Here is a 24,023-nt window from a genome sequence, read left to right on the forward strand (position 1 = left end):
ATGGGTGGTCAGGGTTGTAGGAGGGAGCCGGGTAGGAAGGCTGTCTTGCAGTCTTTGCTCTGGGGACTGTGCTAGGCGTGGTGATTTAATGGTCAACAGAACCCCTCAAAGCATCTTCATAGTAGAAGGTCTCGTTGCTTGGATTACATAGTAACCAATAGTTACTTTGTACATTGTATTTGCTGCAGTGTGGAAATTATCTTCCTTTGCCCCTCTGCTCTGAAGGCGGCAACCTCTCCCTACAGCAGTGCCGAGCCAGTGGGCATTCTTGTGTCTGTGAATCCAACATTTTGAGTTGGGCTCTGAGGACAGAGGAACTAAGAGAATCGAGACTATGCAGCACCTCTGCCCCACTGAGAACGCATCTAATAGTTTGAAAGGAGCGTTCAGCTGAAAAACAGTAACAGGCCCTTTTCAGTAGATAATAACTTGTGATATTTAATGTTCCTCTCTCATACTTCTTCTTCTTGCACTGTTTTTACAATTTTGGGTGATGTCGATAGAACCTTAAATTGGTTCCTAAATATTGGGTGTAATTTTAACTTTGAATATAATTTTAGCATAAATATTGGATATAATTTGAACTGTGCATTAAATGTGTTTTATGCCGTGTTTTGACTTATTCTTTTTACCATGATTTGGGGCTTTTGATGATTCTCCTTCTCCTTTTCATCTTTCTTAACATGCACCAGTTGGTTTTGTGTTTTTTTAAAAAGGCAACATAATGGCCTAATATTTAAATATATATGAATCTTTAAATATGTGAATTTCCGGTCTTTCCATTTTGATGTATGTCTCATCAGTGTTTGACATCTCTAAGTCTCTTATTAAAACTATGGTAATTCTGAGAAGTTATATTTGGTGGAAAATGTTAAAATTAGCAGACGTTTGTTTGTTTTTTTAATTGCCAATAATAGCTGTCATTGACTGTTTACTTTGTGGCTTAATCTCATCTGTTTCTCACAATTACTTTATGAGGTAGGCACTGTTATCCACAGTTTTTTTAAAAACTTTGCGATAAAGTAGTAACTTGCCCAAGGATATGCAGCTGTGAAGCTGGCGTAGCAATGGGGCAGCCTGCTCCAGCCCAGGCTCTCAATCCAGTATGTGTAGACTGCCAGTGACAACCTAAAAATAACCCCAGAAGTAATTCATAAGGATAGGGTATCTGCATGGGAATTTCTCCAGTTGCTATACATCTGAAGTTTCTGATAATTGGCAACATTTAGATTACTGTGGAGAGAGCCCCTCCTCCTTCTCTTCTACAGCTCTCCCCGGTTCTCACGAAACTTGTACCGCTCCTTCACAGGCTCCTCGTTTTCTATCCATCCCATAACTGCTGATTTTACTAAGAGTTTGCACCTCAGCCCTCTTCTATTCTTGCACAGTCTAGTCTGCCTTGGTCCGTGGTTCTCAACTTTGACGGCACTTTGGAGTCACCAGGAGGGCTTAAGAAAAAAAAAATACTGCTGTCTGGGTCTTGGCCCTAGAGATTCTGACTTAATTGGTTTGGGCATCAGGATTTGTTTTTCCCCTAAAGATTGGCAGCTGAGCTAACGTCTGTTGCCAACCTTTTTTTACTTCTTCTCCCCAAAGCCCCCAGTACACAGTTGTATATTTTTAGTTGTGGGTCCTTCTAGTTGTGGCATGTGGGACGCCGCCTCAGCATGGCCTGACGAGCGGTGCCATGTCGGCATCCCAGATCCGAACCGGTGAGACCCTGGGCCGCCGAAGTGGAGTGCACAAACATAACCACTTGGTCCCAGGATTTTTTTTTTTTTAACTCCCCAGGTAATTTCCCTGTGCAGTCAAGGTTGAGAACAACTACCCTAGGCTATTTATCAGCAGTTGTGGCCTCTACCTGCTACCTCTTGGCTTTATTTAATTCTCTGTCTAGCCCAGAACTCACAATTCATCACTTCATTATCTTGCCCCTTGTCTTCCCTCATGTCGGTCTGCCCTGTTATCCTGAATCCATCTCATAATTTATAGCTTCTCAACTTTCAAAATCCCGCAGCGGGTAAGACACAGCCACGTGGATTATTACTACGACACATTCATAGTCTCAGGTCTCAGCTGAGCGTCCAGTGCTGTCTGGCAATGCTTTGTTTCTATATTTAGCCCTGTCATCCGTTACTGACAGAAGCTCTTCTTAATCTTTGCCCTTCTATCCTCATTCTTGTCGGATTACCTTAACTCCTGCTTTACCCTGTGGATCCTATCATGCCATTAATTATTTTTTATTTTCTCTCTCTTTACCCCTTGACTAGCTTTTCCCCCTTACCACATATATTCACGTATTAAAAATTAAACTGAAAAACTCTTCTTCAGCTAGTTACTCTTTAGCCCTTTGACTCACTGTCAGATTTCAAGAGAAACTAGTGTTTGTTCACTGTTATCGTGCCTCACCTCCCGTTCATTTGCTTCTTAACCTGTCTATCTGCCCAAAGTGCTCTGAGGTCACCAGTGTCCACCCTATCTAGTGGATGTTTCAGTTCTTGTCTTAACCTCTCGGCAGCATTCAATGTTGTTCTTTCTTAAACCCTTCCAAAAAGAAAACAGCCGAGCCAGACCAACCCTTCTGTGACTTTCCTCTCTTCCTGGCTATCTTTCTCCTTCTCTGGTCACTCACTCTTAGTCTCCTTCATGCATTACTGGTTCTCTAACATAGGTTATATTGGTTTGTGGCCACCTGCTAATGGCATGCTCTACCTAATGGAGAGCTTATGTGTGTTTACCAAACTGTGGATGGCTCCTATATTTTTATCTCTAGACTCCTCTTCCTTCCGCGCTCTATGTAGCTGTTTATTTACTCTTCATTTATTCAACATTTTAAAAAATTGGGAACATACTCTGTATCATTGTTTTGCTGGACCCCGGAGAGTTCACGGTCTTCTGTAACCTGTCTTCAAGTGTGGTTCACTGCTAGCCCACATCAGAATCATTTGACGTGCTTATAAAAATGCAGACTCCTAGGCTCTGCAGCTGGTCCACTGAGTTGTGATTTCTACCTGCTGGCATTCTGTATACTAAATGTTGCAAAACACTAGTCTCCTGGCCTGGGAATTGTCTCAAAGCGGTAAGCTGGGGCGATTAGAGGACTCACCTCATTTGTTTTCCATGTCTCAGGAATCACTGTCCTTCTTTACCTGATGTCCAGTATCCTAAAAATCCTTGTTTCTGATATTTTCTCTGATTTTTTAAAATTGTTTCAGGTGAGAGAGTAAATCCAGCCCTTGTTTCTTCATCTTGTCCAAAAGTTGAGATCCTGATGGATGGGAGGGGAGAAGCCAAGGGTTTTGACACTTATGTAAGGACAGAGACAAAGCTGCAGGCTATTTGTAATAGCCAAAAACTGGAAACAACCCAAAAGTCCATTAACAGAGAGTAGATAAATAAAATGTGGTATATTAATACAAGGAGTACTGTGTGTAGTGAGAGTGAGTGAGCTGTAACTAAATGGAACAGCAAGGATGCCTCTCACAAACGTGACGTGAAGAAAAGAAGCCAGACACAAAAGAGTCCACCCTATGGGATTCCATTTAGATAAAATTTTAAAACCAGCAAAGTCAGCCTATGGTGTTAGAAGTTAGAATAGTGTTATCCTTAAGGGAGAGGAGTAAGCAGGGGCGTGTGGGGTTCTGGAAATACTCTGTTTCTTGATCTGGGTCCTGGTTACATGGGTTTTCAGTTTGAGAAAATTCATCGAGCTGTGTATTTATTTATTTATTTTTTTTTATTTTTTTTTATTAATGTTGAGCTGTGTATTTATATATGACTTTACTACGTCTATGTTATGCATTGATGAAAAGAACCCCCGCTCCCAAAATGGTCAACGCTGTAAGCCAAATGCATGATAGGAAGGTAGAACTGGATTCCCAGTACAGAACCTGAAACTGAGAAGGTGCTGATCCCAGGATCCTAAAAGAAAGCAAGTTACCTGGTCCAGGCTGAGGGTGGAAAAGGGCATCCATGACCATGAAAAATCCCGTGCAATGTGTGGGTGCAACAAGTTCAAGTTCATGTTGCCTAGGTAATGCAGAAACCCTGACCTGAGACACGAGGATGAAAACTGGTTTGAAAGCAGTGAACCTTGTAGGACCCTGTCAGAGCCACTCATAAAACTGGTCCACTTGGAGGACTCCGCCACTCAGGCCACTTTTGAGATACCAGGTAAATGGGCTGATGATCACATTTTGAAATATACAGCTGTAGATTGGTTTGCAACACACCGGCATGGCCGAGGCACCCGCAGGCATCATTTCTGTGTGTGGCAGGCAAGGTTAATACATTCTTGCTCCACAGCATAGCTTTGTTGACATCTACAAGAGTTTTGTAAGGAGAAAGCTTCTGTACTTGTGCAACTCTCCCGTTAGCCACAGCTCCGTGACAGGAGGGAGTTTGCCTGTCGTCGTCGTATCTCCAGTGCACAGGATCCTGCCTAGGGTACATTTGGGGCTTAAAATAGGTTTGTTCAGTAAGGGTACGTGAAGTAGTCATGGAGCTCCATTGTGTGCTGAGCACATTGCTCTGTGAGTTTGTATGTGTGACTTAATGCATATTGTTTTATTGTCATGATAAACATTTCAAGGAATTTATAACAAGGGGCTAGGTCAGTTGTATTACATAAGTCCAAACAGTCTTCTCCAAAGTAGGATTCTTGTTTCCAAGGAGGTACGCTACAAGATGGCCCCTTGGGCTATGGAAAGAAAATGTGAGAGAGCGAGAGAGCGAGAGAGCGAGAGAGCGAGAGAGAGAGAGAGAGAGAGAGAGAGTGAGAGAGAGAGAGAGAGATTGAGGGGGAGGGGCAGGCACAAATGGGAATATTTTTAAAGGTCCTGCGGTATAGTCTGGCTTATAATTATTTTGAGTAGAAATTTCAGATACAGTACTTATCGTCAGTTTTCTTCACCATAAACCTAGAGAGGGCTTCATTGTTTGGCAAGTCAGAATGTCTTTGATAAAACACTGCGTTCTTGATATGAAAGGATAGGAGGTATATCTATGTGTATTAGCATGTAAAGTAAAATGCGTTCATGAAAAAGAACAGGAATAAGGATCAACACTGGGCCATTGAGCAGTTTAAATTACCCTTCTTGGTGATCTGAAGCCTTGCCCCATGCAGTGTGTTAGCGGGCTAGTTTTCTCCGTAATTGGTCATCGCCTCACGTGTGCATATTCTGATCCAGTTTGACAGCACTTAATCATACAATGGGACCAACGTAGCTTCCACGTCTCAAACTCTTTCCCGATTTCAATGTCTGCCTCGTTCACTCGATGCTACATTCCGGATAATTTCTTCAAATCCGGATTCTAGTTTTCCAGTTCTCTTTTAAACTGTGTGTGTGCAATCGTCTGTTTTACCTGTCTATTAAGTTTCTAATGTCAGCGATCATAATTTTCATTCGTAGACATCGTGCGGTTCTTTTCATGTATTTGTTGTCACGTATGATGGTCTGTCTCCTTCCATCTCTTGGGTTTTGTTCGAGAAACACAGGTAGTTTGCGTGCTGGCTTCCAAACCCATGGGGTTAGGTCTCTCCATGGAGACTTTCCTTTTATTCCACTTCACTCGGGACTGAATTCAAGATAGGCAGCACCCCCATCTTCCCTCTGTGGGCCAGGATTTTTCTACTTTGCCTTTCAGGGATTCCCTATTTATATGAGATTCTCAGAATGAATTTCCTGTCATTCTTGTCTCAGGCTTGTCACCAGCTCTAGGACCAACAGACAGTCTCAGCAAGGCACCAGCCCTCATTCACTGAGAGATTTCACCTCATTTCTCACCTGGGTGGCTTTCCTTTCCTTTCCTAACAGTTCAGTCATAGATTTAAAAAATGCTTTTAGTGCACATATATTAAAAAGGAGAAGAGAAAATTATAAATATTATATAAGAATTGTGTGTGTGTGTGTGTGTGTGTGTGTGTGTGTGTTTTGGCTTGTATATGCATTTTTTTAAAAATCTGTGGAAAGATGAGAAACTAATAATGCTGGGGAGGTACGATGGAAACAAGGCAGATTGGGGGACAGGGGTGACAGAGAGACTTCTCTTCTGTGAAACTTAATATTTTTCGTGATTTGAAGCATATGGATATAGTACCGGTTCGGTCAATTAAATATATAATATAAGCTTTTTCCCCCCAGCAATCTAGATGTGTTTTGTACTGAGTGGGTTTCTCCAGACATCTAGTCTACTATTTTGTTAGAAATGGAAGAGTGGTCATTTTTGTGGTTATATAAACTTTAGATCATGGTTTTGCCTCTGTCCAGCCCTCTAAAAGAACTCTGTCCATTAATGTTTTCCAAACTATCTGTGGCAAAGGATCAGGTCTTTAAAATTTTCCAATCGGTCATGGACCGATACTTGGGTAAACTACAATAAAAAATAAATTCCCAATCACGTGCTTGGATGGCATAGCAATGTCAAATTGCTGTAAAAGTTTCTAAATAACTTTCAAGTTCTTCGCATCACAGACCAGTAAAGAGCGCTCACGGACTGCCGCCACACCAAGCAGCACTGCTATGGATGGTGCTTGTTATTTTCTGGGATTTTGGTGTTGTGGATTAAAAACTGATCCCATCCTGTTCTTTAAATTTCTTGTTGGTTTAAGATTTTTTTCATTGTGGGTCAGCTGTTTTCTTTCTGTAAAGATGTGGTATGGCCTTATCTGAAACATTGGGTGCTTGCTGCAGCACACCACTGCCTGAATGAGGGGAGCGAGCCTGTGGCTACCTGCTGTGGATGGTAGTACTGGTGTACTTCCAGAAGTCATTCATAGATTAATAGTGTATTTCATCGAACCTAAAATGCATTGATATTGGTGTTTTCTTGATCTTCTATAAGGGTCTCGGTTGGTTTTCATGCTACTAAGTCAAATCTGTCATCTGGCTGCCAGCAATTGTAAGATGCCGTTGATTTCAGAGATGTTAACAATGTGTGTCTTAAAATATCTTGCAGATGGCCCCATGACTGTCCTAGCCTCTAATTACTGTTGAGAGCTTGGAGACTTGCTCGTGAGAAAGAGGAAAGAAGCCTTTGGTGACTTCCTCTAGAAATTTTACTACCCTGCCGAATGGCATCTCTTCTCTTTATTGTGACAGCCCAGCATTAACTGGGGCACATCCTCTCTTCTCGAATTGGCATGAATTCCCTCATTAGGAGCTCTGTGCTGCAGCGCCCTTGGGATGGACCAGCACTGAGAACCTTGGCCAACTTATCTCTAACTTGGTGGCACTGTATATCTTCCATTGTCATTAATAGACATTTCTCTCATCATTGAGAATTTTTCTTGCTTTCAACTTCCCTCTGTTCTGCCCCTGCTGTTCTGAAGTTGTGAATATTGGGAGTTCTGCTAATTATCCCATTTCTGTGTTTGTCCTGCAGGCTGCTTGCTACTTCTGTCAGGCATGTGTTATGTGAACTGTTTGTTATAGAAATTCCTCGCATTTTTCTGGTTACCCTTCCATATTTTTCTGGTGCAGATAGGGATTTTTTCCCTGTTATTTTTATAGTTCTTTGGCCACTTTGATGGCAGTTGGGAAGGAAGAACACTTAATGTGTGGGCTAACCATGTCATTCATTTCTTCACTGTACATTTATTGAATGCCTACTTCAGGCCTCGCACAGTTCTAGGCACTGAGAGTACAGCAATAAACAACAGTCTTAAGCTCCAGCCTTCACTGGGACATTCATTCTGCTTAGTTCTGGTTTACCTAAACTGGAAGCTTTCCTGGTTCTACTTTCTTTCATTTTTAGATATCCCTTTAGAAAAATGTCAATTAAAAAAAATTGAGGGGCCGCCCCAGTGGCGCAGCAGTTAAGTTGGCACATTGCACTTTGGCAGCCCAGGGTTGGCCAGTTCGGATCTCAGGTACAGACCTAGGCACCGCTTGTCAAGCCATGCTGTGGCAGGCATCCCACGTATAAACTAGGGGAAGATGGGCATGGATGTTAGCTCAGGGCCAGTCTTCCTCAGCAAAAAAAGAGGAGGATTGGCGGCAGGTGTTAGCTCAGGGCTAATCTTTCCCCCAAAAAATTGACCTAGAATTTAGTAATTTGTTGATAGCTAGGTATATACTTTATAGCAATTTGGCACTAATATATTCTCCAGAAATAATATATATTATCATTTTCTTTTTAGCCGATTACACCTCAACAAGAAGGCAACGGACAAACAGCCATATAGCAAGCTCCCAGGGGTGTCTCTTCTGAAACCACTGAAAGGAGTAGACCCTAACCTAATCAACAACTTGGAAACATTCTTTGAATTGGATTATCCCAAAGTAAGTACGGCATTATACTCACCAGCAATGGGCTAGACCATGCTTTTTTTTTTCCCACCCCCTCATGGTGAACACTTAAAGAAGAATTTTGATGCTACATAAGGTGAAGGTATTAAAAATTGATGATGACGTTGGCCTCATAACATTTACGAGTTAGTAGTAGTAGTCACAGGACAGAAATGGGGTTGAGGAAGAAGATGTTAATTCCTTTCTAACCACCTATATGTCCATCTGAATTAGAAGTCCCTGAGTAAACCTCCTGGCATTCAGACATTTGATTGAGTCATTTGAGTATAAAAATCTTGTTTCCTGAGCATCGCGTGTAAACAACAGGAAGAGGAGGCAGCGGGTGAGAGAGCAGTGGTCAGTGGTCAGAAATTGGATGCAGGACAGCCAGGACTACACGCAACTCCTCTGGAGAATCTGGCTTTTGAGTCAAGAATAGGTTAGAATTAGTGGTAAGATGGAGCTTTATTATACTTTTCAATTTCTTTATTTTTCTGGATTTTAATACCTAATTGTATCGCTCATATCATTTATATAATCTGTATAGTCATGCGTCACTTAACATCTGGGATGCATTCTGAGAAATGCGTCGTTAGGCGATTTCCTCTTTGTGCAAACATCATAGAGTGTACTTATGCAAGCCTAGATGGTATAGCCTACTACATACCGAGGCTGTGTGGTACTTATCTTATGGGACCACCGTCGTATTTGTGGACCATCGTTGACTGAAATATCGTTATGCAGCGCATGACTCTCTATCTGTAAACGCAGTATACTCCTTTCATTGGAGAACTTCCAGTTTTCTTAAGATGGGAGTATTCCTTTTATCTCTTCCCTTTAGTTTCTTAGGAGAACTTAATATTCCTTGATTTTCTTTTTTAAAGATTTTATTTTTCCTTTTTCTCCCCAATCCCCCTGGTACATAGTTCTATATTTTTAGTTGTGGGTCCTTCTAGTTGTGGCATGTGGGATGCTGCCTCAGCGTGGCCTGATGAGCGGTGCCATGTCCGTGCCCAGGATTCGAACCAGCAAAACCCTGGGCCACCGAAGCAGAGCGCGCGAACTTAACCACTCGGCCACAGGGCTGGCCCCTATTCCTTGATTTTTGTAATTAGCTTTAATGCAGATTTTTACATTGCCATTTGAGAGACAGCTTTTCAAAGGGTGTTCTGATGGTGACTTGTGAGAAGAATATGTCTTTGAATTTCTACCTGCTTGATTTTCTGTCAAATTTACTTTTCCATCTATGGTCTCTATTCATGTGCTTCAATTTTTACCTTATTGATTCAGTTTTTCCAGTTTTTGCCACTTGGAGACCCTTTCCCTCCTATGTCTTTTTTCTTTCTTTCTTTCTTTCTTTCTTTCTCTTTTTTTTTTTTTTGGTGAGGAAGATTGACCTTGAGCTAACATCTGTTGCCAGTCTTCATCTTTTTGCTTGAGGAAGATTGTCCCTGAGCTAACATCTGTGACAGTCTTCCTCTCTTTTGTATGTGAGATGCCACCACAGCGTGGCTTGATGAGTGGTGTGTAGGTCCACACCCAAGACCTGAACCCCTGAACCCTGGGCCACCAAAGCAGAGTATGCAAACTTAACTGCTACGCCACCCAGCTGGCCCCAGCCCTTCCTATTTCTTTTGGACAGTGTAGCCCAAGCAGTGAGAAGGAAGACGGTACACACACTGCCCTTCTCATGATGACTGGTTTTCATGCTCTGATTTCTTTTATTTTAGTCCTTATTTTTCTCGGTAGCACCAATAAAAAGAACAGAGAAGACACAAATGTGATCCCCTTAATGCAGCTCTTATTAAATATGTAGACATGAATATCATTCAGCTATTTTGTTAGTGTTGTTATGTTATCACTTTCAGAGTTTTGGAGTCTAGGCATTTGAAGCTAATTTGAAGCAAAAATTATATATTTCTTCTAGTTTGTGTGTGTATTAATTTTGGAGATTTGAATCAAATGTGTGTATTATCCAATAAATTAAATCTGTAATTTTTAAAAAGATAACTATGTTCTTCATTTTTTTTTTAAACAATGCAAAAAAGTGACCTTTTATAATTCAGGAATAGTGATATAAATCAAATTAGTCATAAAATAAGCTTTGCGATAAGAAAAGTGGAAGTTTTTCAAGCCCCATATTATGTAAGTAAATGCAAAGGAAAATTTATTTTTATGAATGAAAGAATATTTTCATTGATGATCAGTAAATCTCAGAGCATAGCTTAGAATCATATGTACTTATCTTTGTGAAGCTTAATCTCACATTTCAATTTTTTTAACCCTCATCCTACCCTGTCCTCTTTCCCCATCCAGCCACTCTTAAAACTTAGTTATGGAATTTTTATGTTACAGCTCTCACGAGATGGTAGTCATGGAGTTTAAATGGTTGTGGAAGTTAGTGCAGGTTTCAGTTGTAGAAAGAGTTTTTAAAAACAACCCAGGAACATACGTATCCATTAATTATGAACATTTGGGATGAATCCATAATTGATTTTTTCTTCTGAATGAAGTTTGTTTTTAATTACAATTGGGATTATCTCAAGAGCTCTATTTTCTGGTTCTTTTTCCACTCATGTCTTTAAGGCATTTAAATTGGTTGAGGGGAAAGCTATTTTGACACTTATTATAAAATGAGTAACAGTGTATGAGAGATTATTTTGATTCTTCTTTTAGTTCACCATTTTATTTTCTAACTATAAAAGTATTATTAGCTGTGTAAATAGAAAGTTTAGAAACCAGAGGAAAAGTAAAATTACCTGCAATCTACAGGAAAATTTTGATGTCACAGCATTTTAATTGCTGTGTAAAAGAACAAATGCAGGGGCCGGCCCAGTGGCACAGTGGTTAAGTTCACACATTCTGCTTCTCAGGCGGCCCGGGGTTCACTGGTTCGGATCCCAGGTGTGGACATGGCACCGCTTGGCACACCATGCTGTGGTAGGTGTCCCACATACAAAGTAGAGGAAGATGGGCACAGATGTTAGCTCAGGGCCAGTCTTCCTCAGCAAAAAAGAGGGGGATTGGCAGTAGTTAGCTCAGGGCTCATCTTCCTCAAACAAAAAAAAAAGTAAGATTAAAAAAACAGCAACAACACAAAAGAGCAAATGCAACGGCAAATGTACAACAAGAGACTGAAGCGAAACCACTGAAATCTCACGAATCTGAGTGTGAACTGATGAGTCATCTGTGTCCCCGAGGAGGCCTGTAGTCATGAAATGAACATTCACGCGCCTGCCAGGCCCAGGCCACTTTCACATTTGCTTTTTGTTGAATGTGAACATTTTACAAAAGTGTGGAAACGTTTTCATTCTGGATGTACCTCTTCCTCTGTTATTTGACTCGGAACATCATAGGCCATTTGGCAAAAAAATAGAATATATGTTGAAATGCTAACATTTTATTTAGTTTTGGACATGTGCAAGAAGATTTACCTCTGCTACTTGTTCTGAATTTCTAGGTTTAAATTTTGGTGAGACTATTACTATACAAATGTCTTATAAATCTACCTTATATGGATACTTACTCCTTAGAAACGATGTAAGAATGAAAAGATGATACAATTCATTTTTCACAAAATTGAGTACTCTTGGCATCAGCAGAGAAGGCGGCATTTTGGGGAGAGATTCAACAGTAGCAGAAAGAGTCAATAATCTGCGTCTGAAGCGGCTTGATGGCTTTACTTCAATAAATTCTGGCCATATGAAGAATTTTTAAATTAACAATCAGAGTTATTAACAGAGTGAGGCTATGTAATTGTGATTTTTTTTCTTTTTTGCAAATATAGACTTGGTTTAAACTGTGACAAGTCCAGTGTCATGTTTGGATTCTTTTTTGTCACTGGTGTAGCTATACTTAAGAGAAATTATTTTCTAACCAAATAATCTTCTAACAAAGAAGTAAAGAAGATTGGGGCCGGCCTGGTGGCGCAGTAGTTAAGTGTGCACCTTCCGCTTCTTGGGGGCCTGGGGTTCGCCAGTTCGGATCCCGGGAGTGGACATGGCACCGCTTGGCAGGCCATACTGTGGTAGGCATCCCACATATAAAGTAGAGGAAGATGGGCACGGATGTTAGCTCAGGGCCAGTCTTCCTCAGCAAAAAGAGGAGGACTGGCAGTAGTTAGCTCAGAGCTAATCTTCCTCAGAAAAAAAAGAATTAAAGAAGATTGAAAATAGGATCCATTATTGAAAGATCAAGTATAATACATGCAAGTAAAACTAATAAGTTGAAAAGATTTGGGATTTACCAAATAAATTTGAAAAACTGTATGAACTACCTAGTTCTTGAAAATAGCTAAGTATTTAATATTTCTTGTCAAAACTTTGAATTCAGAGCAGTTTTCTGAAAAAACATGTCCTTCCTGGTATCTGTCCTTTGCTCCAAAGTTACCCTTGGACAAGTGCATCAACTTAACGAATATATTCATCACCTCCTGTGTGCCAGAGAATGTTCTAGGCATTTGGGGTCTAAGTCCATTCTGCTATAAAACTTATATTCGACTGTAATCCACTCTCATCATACTATTTTTCTGTAAATGTGATGTGTAGTTATCTATATATAATTCAAGATATTCCAGCTTGATATGCAATATGAATGATTAATATGTATTAAAATATTGTCTTATTTTAAGAGGATATTTTTTGTTGTTTACTATAGTAAAAAGTTTATATTCCTAATGGCTACAGGGCTGAAACAATGAGGAGATTTTTCTGATTTTTTTTTACATCTAGATCTAATATCATTTATGCATCTAAAACAAAAAAGTAGCATTCATGCTTATTACAGTTTTAGATATTCAGTTCTTAAATATCAAAGGGCTGAATCCCTGTTCGTGGAATTTCTAGACCTCTCTTATCCTCAGCCTTTTAGTCATTTCACTATTTGAAAAGAAAAAGGGAAAATTAGTCAGTTTAGCTGTTTGTATAGCAACCTTCCTAAAGATTTGATAAAGGCTAACCTTCTCACCCAGAGGACTCTGGGCTTTATTTCTAGATTTTATGTGTTCATACTGTGCCCATTTGTAGTGGAATTTACTATACCTTATATCCCTTACAGATTTATAAAGTAAATGTTTTCTTGAAATATTTTGTGATTTTTTAAATAAACATTGTATTTTTGAACATATATATTTATGCCTAATCCTTTAGATAGTATACAAATATCTGAAAAATTATTTTTGTTAGCTTAGAAAGCCTTTGACCAATTTAATACCATTTTTTTTTTTTTTGCCACTTGTAGTGTAGTTGGAATGATTTAACTATTCTAATACAGAGATTTCTAGCAGATAAATGTTTGATCGAATTGTGAAGACACAGAGGTAGTTACCATAGCTGAAAAATGAAGATTCCTGGTTAAAATCTAATGCTTTAGAAAACAGTAGAAAACACTTGGAATGTGTTTCTACCCCAATTTGGTATAATTTTCATTATCAGAAACAATTAAGCAAAAGTTATGTGTTTAGGGGGCTGGCGTGGTGGCATAGAGGTCAAGTTCACATGCTCAAGTTCAACCCTTGGCAGCCAAGGTTTCGAGCATTCAGAACTGCGGGCGCCGACCCATACCACTCAACAAGCCATGCTGTGCTGGCATCCTACATACAAAATAGAGGAAGATTGGCACCGATGTTAGCTCAGCAACAATATTCCTCAAGCGAAAACAGGAATTGGCAACAGATGTTAGCTCAGGGCCATTCTTCCTCACCAAGAAAAAAAAAGTTACATGTTTAATAAAAGTATGAACATTCTTTAGATAATGTGAACTGAGTTAGATTTGTACTCTGGCTAATCAAAGGTATTTGTTTTTCATTTGAAATTAAGAGGGGAGTCAATAAAAATAAAAACTTTAAACCTTGCATTTGAATAAGTTATACCTCCCTTATTTATACTAACACCATATACTTCTCAAAAAACATTTGCTGCAACCTAGGATAGCTTTTTTCCTTCCCCTTGAGTACATTTCTAGTGTTATACATTACAAAGTTTTCTCTTGCTGGGGACAAAAGCTAAGAGTAGCTTTTTAATTGCATTGTATGGAATTGTGTTGCTTATAAACATTTCCTTTCACTCTATTTGCACATACCTGCAAAACGGCATAAATTATAAAAGCATTAGAGAAACTATGCTGTGTTTGGAAAATCAAGGAACTCTTTAGAGCCAGCCTGGCTGAGCAGCTCTCTGTAGAAGGAAAGCTAATTGTTACTCTTACCCTTTAGAAAGTCACTTAAGCTTTCTAATCTTCATCGTTAAGGTCACGGTGTTTTGGCAGCTCAACCAGACGTTGTTTTGAAAGTCAGGTTGGGAGGATGGCCAGTGCTTTGTGAGACTTAGAGTCAACCCTTTGGGAAATTTCAGGGGTGGGCAGGAGTGGTGCACTTTGCATTCGCAGATTTTTGTCCGGTCTGTGGGACAGGTAGCTATAAAGTTACTTGATTATTTCAATACCTATTGCAGTGGCAATTTTGGTCAGTCATCATTAAAGGTAGATATTGGATAGAATGTATAATAACAGTAGGTAGGGGCCGGCCTGGTGGCATAGTGGTTGAATTCGTGCACCCTGCTTCAGAGGCCCGGAGTTTGCAGGTTCAGATCCTGGGCGCAGACCTAGCACCACTCGTCAAGCCATGCTGTGGCAGCATCCCACATAAAATAGAAGAAGATTGGCGTGGATGTTAGCTCAGCGACAATCTTCCTCAAGCAAAAAGAGCAAGATTGGCAACAGATCTTAGCTCAGGGCCACTCTTCCTCACACAAAAAAATAATAAATCACAGTAGGTAGAAAGTATGAGGAAAGTATGCCTTGTTTTTCCCTCTACTTAATTATTGAGAAAACATTTTTTGCGCTTGAAAAGAATCTTACCTTATTAGCTAAACCTTCCTCATTGACCTTAACCCTGGTCCTTCTGTGCTCCACCACTAATTTCTGTATTTCCAGTTTTTGCTGAGATAATATTTATTAGACAAACAGTAATTAATTATTGTGTTCAAGGGCTCTGTAAACATTTTATTTCCATTTTTTACTTGCGTATGCTTATCAATGGAAATAAAACAAGTCTTTACATTACCTGAGTTAGTCCCTGTATATTAGACACTTAAAAAGTTGTATTCTTAGCTTTTATCTTTTAGAGCACATGGCTTTGTTGGGTTTTTTTGTGGGCATAATTAACTTCCCTCCTTTGCTTAAAAATGTTCAACCTGTTTTAGAAAGGGAGTTTGGTGGGAAGTTTTTCATTGAGTCAGCATGAATTTATCACTGCTTTTCAAAAAAATACTACTTAGAATACATATCCCAAAAAATAGTAGAGTAGCATCTTTGTATGTGAAAGCAAGCACTTTAAAAAATTGAGTTTATTAAATGGTAACTTAGAGGTTTAGCTCAAGATTTTATAAACCTGGTTACATGTCAGAATCACTTCAGAGATTCTGATTCAAAAGTCTAACAATGGGGCCCAGTATTTTCTTTTTAAAATAAATGTCCCAGGGGAATTTTGATGCAGTCGGTCAAGTGCTAAGAAATGACTTCCTTAATTTCCTGTCAAAGAGTAAACATAGCACTGGGCAAAATAAAGTCCTGAGTATTTTCATAGTTAAAAGGCTGGGCATGCTTTTCAGGATCATAAATTTTGAATCAAATGAAATTCTATTTTATTTCAAAAAGTTGTAATATGACAAAAAAATTCTAGTCTCACTTTGTGCTTTTCATGTGAAGAGTTTGGGAAAGCCCATTAAATATTATCATAATGGGATTTGACATGTAATTTATAATAACTTCCTGAAATAATGGGTTCGGAGACAAATTTTCTAGAGAGTGGAGGGTGTGTTTATTTTGCTTTCTATGTTGCTTTTACACTGCGAGGCACGCTGCGAGCATTTAGTAAATCTTCCATGGTGAAGACCACGGAGAAGCTCGGGGTCCAGTTTAATTGCTAGGCCATGCCTATCTGGGAATGGCAAGACTTCAGCTGTGAACACTGCCCATCTCTTCATTATCTCTTCTGCTCACAAACAGGCGCCTGTTCTGGAGAGGCTGCTCTCGATTAAAGCAACACTTGATATCATAAGTGTTTGCGTCCATTATGAATACTCTCTTAACTTTTAAACTGTGTGTATACAATTGCTTATTTTTCTTAATGCCTTTTGATCAATCCATAAATGCTAATCATAAGTGCTTATTTTCGTAAAAGAGGTTAATTTGCATAAAATATGTTCTTTGACTAGTATGAAGTACTCCTTTGTGTACAAGATCACGATGATCCAGCCATCGATGTATGTAAGAAGCTGCTTGGAAAATATCCAAATGTTGATGCTAGATTGTTTATAGGTAAGTAACAAATAAATTCTGCAATAACCCTTTTGCTTTAATAGTATTAAGAATCAGTAATCTTCTGTGCATTAAACAGAAGATTAAGGTGTTAGCCACCCATTGAAGTTATTAGCTTGTGTAACCACCTTATCTATGTTTGTTGGAGTAGTGAAAGGTGTTTATATCCTTTTGAGAAAAGTTATAGAAACAAAGATTTTTATTTCATATCTAGGCTTAACAAAATAACAAAAAAAATTACCCCAAACTATGTTTTAGTTGTCAGTTGAGACCTGAGAGTCTGCTATTTTTGTTTCGCTGTAATTGGGAGTGAGCAATAGAATTCACTTTTATTATATTACAAAAGTGTTTTTTCCAAAAGCCTACAGGCTTATTCTAAAGACTTGTGGATGTATATTTGCCACTAAATACTGATTCATACTATTAATGCAAGAACTTAAGAATTAGGAAACTGAAACTAATGAATTTTCAAAGATAAATGATATAATTGTCTTTTTGAGAATGGACAATTTTTTCTAAGTATGTTATTATGAAATAAGGAATGTAAAACAATGTTAAAATGTTTGTTTAGATTATTAAATATGCAAGTAGTTTTCACTTCTCTCTACTGTGTATCTGTATAATAGAAAATATTTTCAGTTTTGCATGAGTTGTTTTTCACTGCTGTACCTTTAAATTTTTAGGTGGCAAAAAGGTTGGCATTAATCCTAAAATTAATAATTTAATGCCAGGATATGAAGTTGCAAAGTATGATCTTATATGGATTTGTGATAGTGGAATAAGAGGTGAGGTTTTTCTTAATTATTTTATAAAACTCTTCATTTGATGATAAAATGCCAAAAACAATTTAAAAATACATTGATCAATCCTTTTTGTTTGCCTAATAAAGTAATTCATTTCATCATTGTTTCATGTAATATATCAAGTTATACTTACTAAAATTTTGATTTTTTTTTCTATGCTAACTTAGTATGTTACGTGTATAAAAATGTTTTCATTTTGATGAGAAAATTCCAACCATTAAAAAAATAGTCATGGTCCCTTATGCAGTCTACAGCCTTTTTCATAGCTGTAAATTTCCCCTCGTTCATATGACATTTGTATTTTACTTTAATCTGTTTGTGGTGTGCATAATATATTCTCTCACACAAAGGGACAGAAATTAATAGGTGCATATTTTATTAGGATACACACATTTATTAGAATACCTCCATGGCTTTTTCCTTAGATAATTTTAGCAGGAAGCCCTTTATATACGGAAGTTCCAGGGTACATTTTTAAACATTTTTACTTAGAATAATTTCAGTGTTCTGTAATATTGTTAGATTCTAATTACCTCGAGTTTCTCGACCTCAGCGCTGTTGACCTTTGGGGCTGGATAATTCTTTGCTGTCGGGCAGTCCTGCAGGATGTTCAGCAGCCTCACTCTACCTGCTGGTTGCCAGTAGCACCCCTCTCTCAGCTGTGACAACCAGAAATGTCTCTAGACATTGCCGAATGTCCCCTGTGTGCCAGCGGTTGAGAATGTGCCCTTAAATATGTGTATTTAAGGCCCAAATACACTTTTATACAATTGATTTAGTTCTTAAATACTTGAAGGAAATAAAAATGGAGTCATGTAAAATGATAGGAGATTTTTGCTATTTGAAGACGGGAGAATGATTTAAATTTTTTTATTAGCTTAAAATGCAAATTTAAAAGTTAATAAAAGTGTGGTGCTCCTCATTAATCAAGATCATTATAAATCTATCAATTCATGGTCAGAAATTATGTTCATTCTTCACACTTGCTATCTTAAATTATTTGCTATCCTCTGTTTGTTATGCTTTCAGTGGACAAATCTCTGTCAAGTGTATTCTCATTCAATTCCTGTTAGTAGTTTTATGAGATAGAAAATCTCATACCGTCTAAGAAAGTGCAGGCTCATTTCTTATCGCTGAAGAATGGAGGAGCCAGCATAAAAACTGAGGTCCCTTGACCTCTGCTCCTTTTCCACTAGGACACATTGTCCGTTACTCCTGTTTGGAGGTTCTGAGATGGAGGGAGTAATCTATTCAAGGTATATCCGCCTTTGGTACATATCAGGTATATACCAGCCTGCAAATGTACAGAGTGAATTAGCTTATCATGAATTACGCCGTTTTGAAATTTTGTATTCTACTCAGAAAGGTGGTCGATTCATTTTATTAGATCCAAATGTACAAAAAAGAATTTATTTTCATTAAGAATTTAATAGCAACTCACAAAATATATTTCGCATTAGTGGACATTTTACGTAGAAGATTTTTTCCTCTCTCTCTCCCTCTCCACCTGTTTTTCTTTTTTGTTGTAGTAATTCCAGACACACTCACTGACATGGTTAACCAAATGACAGAGAAGGTGGGCCTGGTTCACGGGCTGCCTTACGTAGCAGACAGACAGGGCTTTGCCGCCACGTTAGAACAGGTAAGTGTGATGTCATAAATAATATTCTTGTTTATCAGACCCAGAATCTCCCAGAAGCGCGCGATTATTCTGAGTGTTGAGATGAGCTACCTGAAGTTGACTGTCTTAAGTCCGTTTTAACCTGCCGAGTACTGAGTCCTCAAGTTGAGAGTAGCTGTTTTTATTCGAGCGGAAATTCAGCTGCCAACTCTACACGCTGGCAGTGAGTGAACAGGAAGCTTCTGTGGTCTTCTTTCCAGCTGAACACAGTCTATTCTTTTTCTTTATGGTCCTCACTTTCCCTTCTAGAGTTCAGTTCTAGACTGTTGACCTACATAAAAGTACATGTCATACGGTTCTTTCAAAGATCCAATCTGAAAAGGATCCTTTTTACGTATCACCAAGTATTTCAAATATACAAAAAAAAGGAAAATCGTTCATACAAAGTCATTAGAAAATCCATTTGATTTCCTTTTAAAACAGATCTCTGAAAATTATCTGAGACTTGCTTTATGTTTTCCATTTTTTCTCTTCACTTTACAAGAGAAATGTAAACATGTCTGTAAGGAAACTATAAATTATGGGAAAATATAAGAAGCAAAAAACCAAACTTCTCATAACCCTGCCAATTAGAGGAAGTTTCTATTTTTAAAAATTAAAAAAAAAATTGTTTGTTTTAGCATTTTAGCACTAGGGTTCTTTTTTTTTTTCCTATGTATCTTTTGAAAAACAAACTTGAAATAGTACTCTAAAAATAATTTGTATCTTATTTTTGTCACTTCATAAGCTTTCCCCCAAATCATTAATAATTTCTTATAAAAGTACTTTTTATTGGCTGTATCATAGACTATCATATATATGTATCCTATACTTTACTTAACCATTCCTGTACTGTTAAACATTTAAAAGGAAAAACTTGTCTTCACGTTATAAGGGAAGCATATATGGTTTCAGTCTTTAAATATATCAACTTGCTTTTAAGCGTATGTACATTTATATTCTTTTGAATTACAGTTTTATGATTACCACACATCTGAGGGGCTAAAGGTACATTGTGGAAACTTGCCTTGAACCTTTGGCAAAAAAAAAAAAAACCACATGGGCTCTTTCTTTTTCTTTTCCTTTTTTTTTTTTTTTTTGAATGTTCATAGCAACTTTATTTGTAATAGCCAAAACCTAGTAATAACCCAAGATGTCCTTGAATGGGTACACACCAAAGAATACTAAAGATAATAAGGAATACTAAGCAAGAAAGAATAAACTGTTGATATATGCAACAATTTGGATAAAACTCCTGAGAACTATGCTAAGTGAAAAAAGACTGTCCCCCAAAGGTTACACACTGTGTAACTCCATATATATAACTTTCTTGCAATGACAGAATTATGGAAATGGATAACGTATTAGTGGTTATCAGTGGTCAGAGAAGGGGGTCTGTGGTTATCAATGGACCACATAAGGAATCCTTATGGTGAAACTGTTTTATATCTTGGCTGTATCAATGTCAATATTCTGATTGTAATATTGTACAATGGTTTTGCAAGATGTTACCATTGGGGAAAACTGGGGTACATGGGATCTCTTTGTATTCTTTCTTTTTTTTTTAAGGTAACATTGGTTTGTAACATTAAATCAGTTTGGGTATATACCATTATATTTCGATTTCTGTGGAGACTACATCATGTTGACCACCTAAAGACTAATTACCGTCCATCATCGCACACATGTGCCCTGTTACTCTTTTCGCCCTCCTCCCTCCCCCGTTCCCCCTGTGATCACCAATCTAATCTGTGGATCTCTGTTTGTTTGTTGTCTTTATCTTCCACTTACGGGTGAAATCCACGAGCTCTTTATTAATATTACCTATGAATATATTTGTCCAACTGCAAGAAATCATTCGTCTTAAATAGAGTTTTTGTTTAGTAAAAGAAACTCTAGGTAGTTACTTTAAAGTAAAATACTTTTCATTCTTATATGCCACGTTGTTCTTTTGTTTTAGAAATATCCAAGTTTATGAATATGTCAATGATAAACGTCTCCCAGATTACACCCACTCCCTTAATTTGGGTTTTATCCCTAAGGGTCACTCTGCCATACATGGAGTGAATGAAAATAGGCCAGAGGAATTGTTCCAGTCTGTTAAAAAAAATCCTAGGAGCCTTCGACACAGTCCCTAGTCATACCTCATTCCTAAGACCTCCCTTAATAACTGCTTAAGGAATTAAGATGTGCGCTTCTGGTCTTAGAAGTTTGGTTCAATTCAGTCCCACAAACTCTGGGGCTTCATTACAGTCTGGACACAGGGCAGGTATCGGGAATCATATTCTTAATCGCCCCTGATAATTCTCTTGTTCTATGCTGTGTAACTCCTGCCATTGAGAAAGATGACTGCTATTTCAAGCTTATTAGAAAAGGCAGCATGTCTAAGAGGTGAATCATAAATCAGGTTTTATGTCTAACACAGTAGGGTGATGTCTCTCTTATTCTACCCTTAATTTAGCTGTTTGCCTATCTCATGACTTCAAAGCATATCTAGGGAAAGGGCAGTAAAACGGGAGACAGAATTTTATATCCATCCTGTTTATGAAAAATAAAATTGGGAGAATTGGGAAGAAGCTCAGTGACATGGGGAGGAAGCAGCTAGCTATGAAAGGATATAAGAAAAAGAATTAAGAAATAGGGTTGTCCGGTGGGTTAGTATACCTATAGGTGATATTTATATGTATGGATGCGTGCGTGAATATCTACACATACGTACGCACACACGTACATACACTTGTATATACGTAGATTGTGTGTCCTTGAACATTCTGAAAGCAGGATGCATTAAATATTTGTTAATGTTTTGTATGTCAATAAGTAATATTTTTGCCTGTCTTATTTTATATCCAAAGTAAGTTTTATTTGGATAAATCTTTGGCTCTTGCGGTTTTAGGGAAGACAGTATTTGTTTGAGAATAGAATATACTTTTCCCTCCTGGAAGTAAATTTTGCTTTGTCGTGGTGATAACAACAAGAGTAATCAACCAACCAAGATATCACTGCCTGCCTGCTACGTGTAAACACTGTTTTGTACCAGTTTTTATTTACGTAGTTTCTGTAAGAATAATAGGATATTCACTCAATCATACTTAAAGGAAATTCATTAGGAAAAATAGTTTATAAATACCATATTCATACCATAAAATTCTAATTGTGTACTCCATATGTTTTTGTTTTTGTTTTGACAGGTATATTTCGGAACTTCTCATCCGAGGTCCTATATCTCTGCCAATGTCACGGGTTTCAAATGTGTGACAGGAATGTCCTGTTTAATGAGGAAGGATGTGTTAGATCAAGCAGGAGGACTTATAGCTTTTGCTCAATACATTGCTGAAGATTACTTTATGGCCAAAGCAATAGCTGACCGGTAAGAAAACTAAATTACATTACGCTGTAGAATTTCAGTCCCTCGCTTCTGTTGGTTTTCCTGTTTGTTAAACCCACGCATTGAGAGCTATTTTGTTGTTTTATTTTTTGCTAGTGAGTACAGAATAGGTTAGTATTTTTAGAAAGTCATTTGTATTAATTATTCATAGATACATAATGATAAGGAAGTAAATGTTCTGATTCCTCGTCATTCTTCAGATTAATGTGGTCTGAAGTGATTAAAAGGAAGCTTCTCTGTGATTGTGAATTTTTGTTATTATGGATGTAAATTCCTGTATGCTTTAGAGGAATTAAAACTATCAGTGCAGTCGTAAGCCCATAGGTGAAAATGTAAAGATATGATTTTAAGTTTTGAAATTTCTCAGTAGATTATTTGGTCCTCTGCTAAGAAGCCACCTAATGATTCACATGATTGACTTAACGTTTCTCTTTCACAAAATGATACTTGTTTGCTTTTAAAGGGGGTCGTTGCCTTGTGTGATCATTTATTAAAGATGTGATTTTAAACATTGAAGTATGTTTTTAAAATTCTTTCACAATGGTGTTCATGTGGTTCATGGTCTCAGTGTTTCCCATGAGACACACAGTGCCACTTTTTGTTTACATTACTTGTTGAATATCCACCCACACATTCTCTCCTCTTTTTTTTTTTGGTTAGTAATGATCAGAGAGTAAACTATTAAATACAGAATCCTCTCCATTTGTACTTTTAGAATACCTGTATTTTAAGTTTCTTTTTTTTTTTTCCTTTTTCTCTCCAAAGTCCCCCGGTACATAGTTGTATGTTTTAGTTGTGGGTCCTTCTAGTTGTGGCATGTGGGATGCCACCTCAGCATGGCTTGATGAGTGGTGCCATGTTCACACCCAGGATCCGAACCGGCGAAACCCTGGGCCACTGCAGCGGAGTGGGCAAGCTTAACCACTCAGCCACGGGGCCACCCCCTATTTTAAGTTTCTTAAAAAGTAAGGTTGAAGGGGTTGTAGTTCCTTCCACCTCTTAGATGGAACTGACAGGGGCCTAGATTATTGCTAAACTATCCGTAAGTACAAGATACCCTAAGTAGGGCACTTTCCTGGGGACTAGGCTCACCCTGAATGTTGGCAGGTGCTTCCTCTTTATAGTGATGAGTAAATGCATAACCAGTCATACTTATGTGTGTTTGTCATTACCCCTCATTTTCAGAGGTTGGAGGTTTGCGATGTCTACTCAGGTTGCAATGCAAAACTCTGGCTCGTATTCAATTTCTCAGTTTCAATCCAGAATGATCAGGTAAATCAGCTGGCTTTCTTCTTTTATGTTTGGTTAAAAGAAAAGGAGGGGGAGTAATTTTACATGGTCTAACTTGGTTTAAAAAAAATCTAAAAGTCAGATTTTTGTTTTTGTTTTTGCTAAGAAGGATTGGCCCTGAGCTAACATCTGTTACCAATCTTCCTCTTTTTTTTTTGCTTGAGGAAGATTGTCCCTGAACTAACATCTGTGCCAATCTCCCTCTATTTTGTACATGGGATACTGCCACAGCATGCCTTGATGAGCAGGTGTGTAGGTCCACACCCGGGACCTGAACC

The 24,023-nt window shown here is 38.2% G+C and overlaps 1 protein-coding gene across 1 annotated transcript in view; it reads left to right on the top strand.

The window, feature by feature from the left end:
• Positions 1–24,023, top strand: part of UGCG (UDP-glucose ceramide glucosyltransferase) — a 36,316-nt gene that overhangs the window by 8,623 nt on the left and 3,670 nt on the right. Inside the window, exons 2-7 of the mRNA XM_001490903.6 lie at positions 8,141–8,282; positions 16,502–16,604; positions 17,288–17,389; positions 18,937–19,049; positions 22,259–22,437; positions 23,641–23,727. Coding sequence (XP_001490953.3) covers positions 8,141–8,282; positions 16,502–16,604; positions 17,288–17,389; positions 18,937–19,049; positions 22,259–22,437; positions 23,641–23,727 — 726 coding nt within the window. The remainder of the gene's footprint in view (positions 1–8,140; positions 8,283–16,501; positions 16,605–17,287; positions 17,390–18,936; positions 19,050–22,258; positions 22,438–23,640; positions 23,728–24,023) is intronic.

Source organism: Equus caballus, chromosome 25 (assembly GCF_041296265.1).
Source record: "Equus caballus isolate H_3958 breed thoroughbred chromosome 25, TB-T2T, whole genome shotgun sequence".
In the NCBI taxonomy this organism is placed as follows: Eukaryota; Metazoa; Chordata; class Mammalia; order Perissodactyla; family Equidae; genus Equus; species Equus caballus.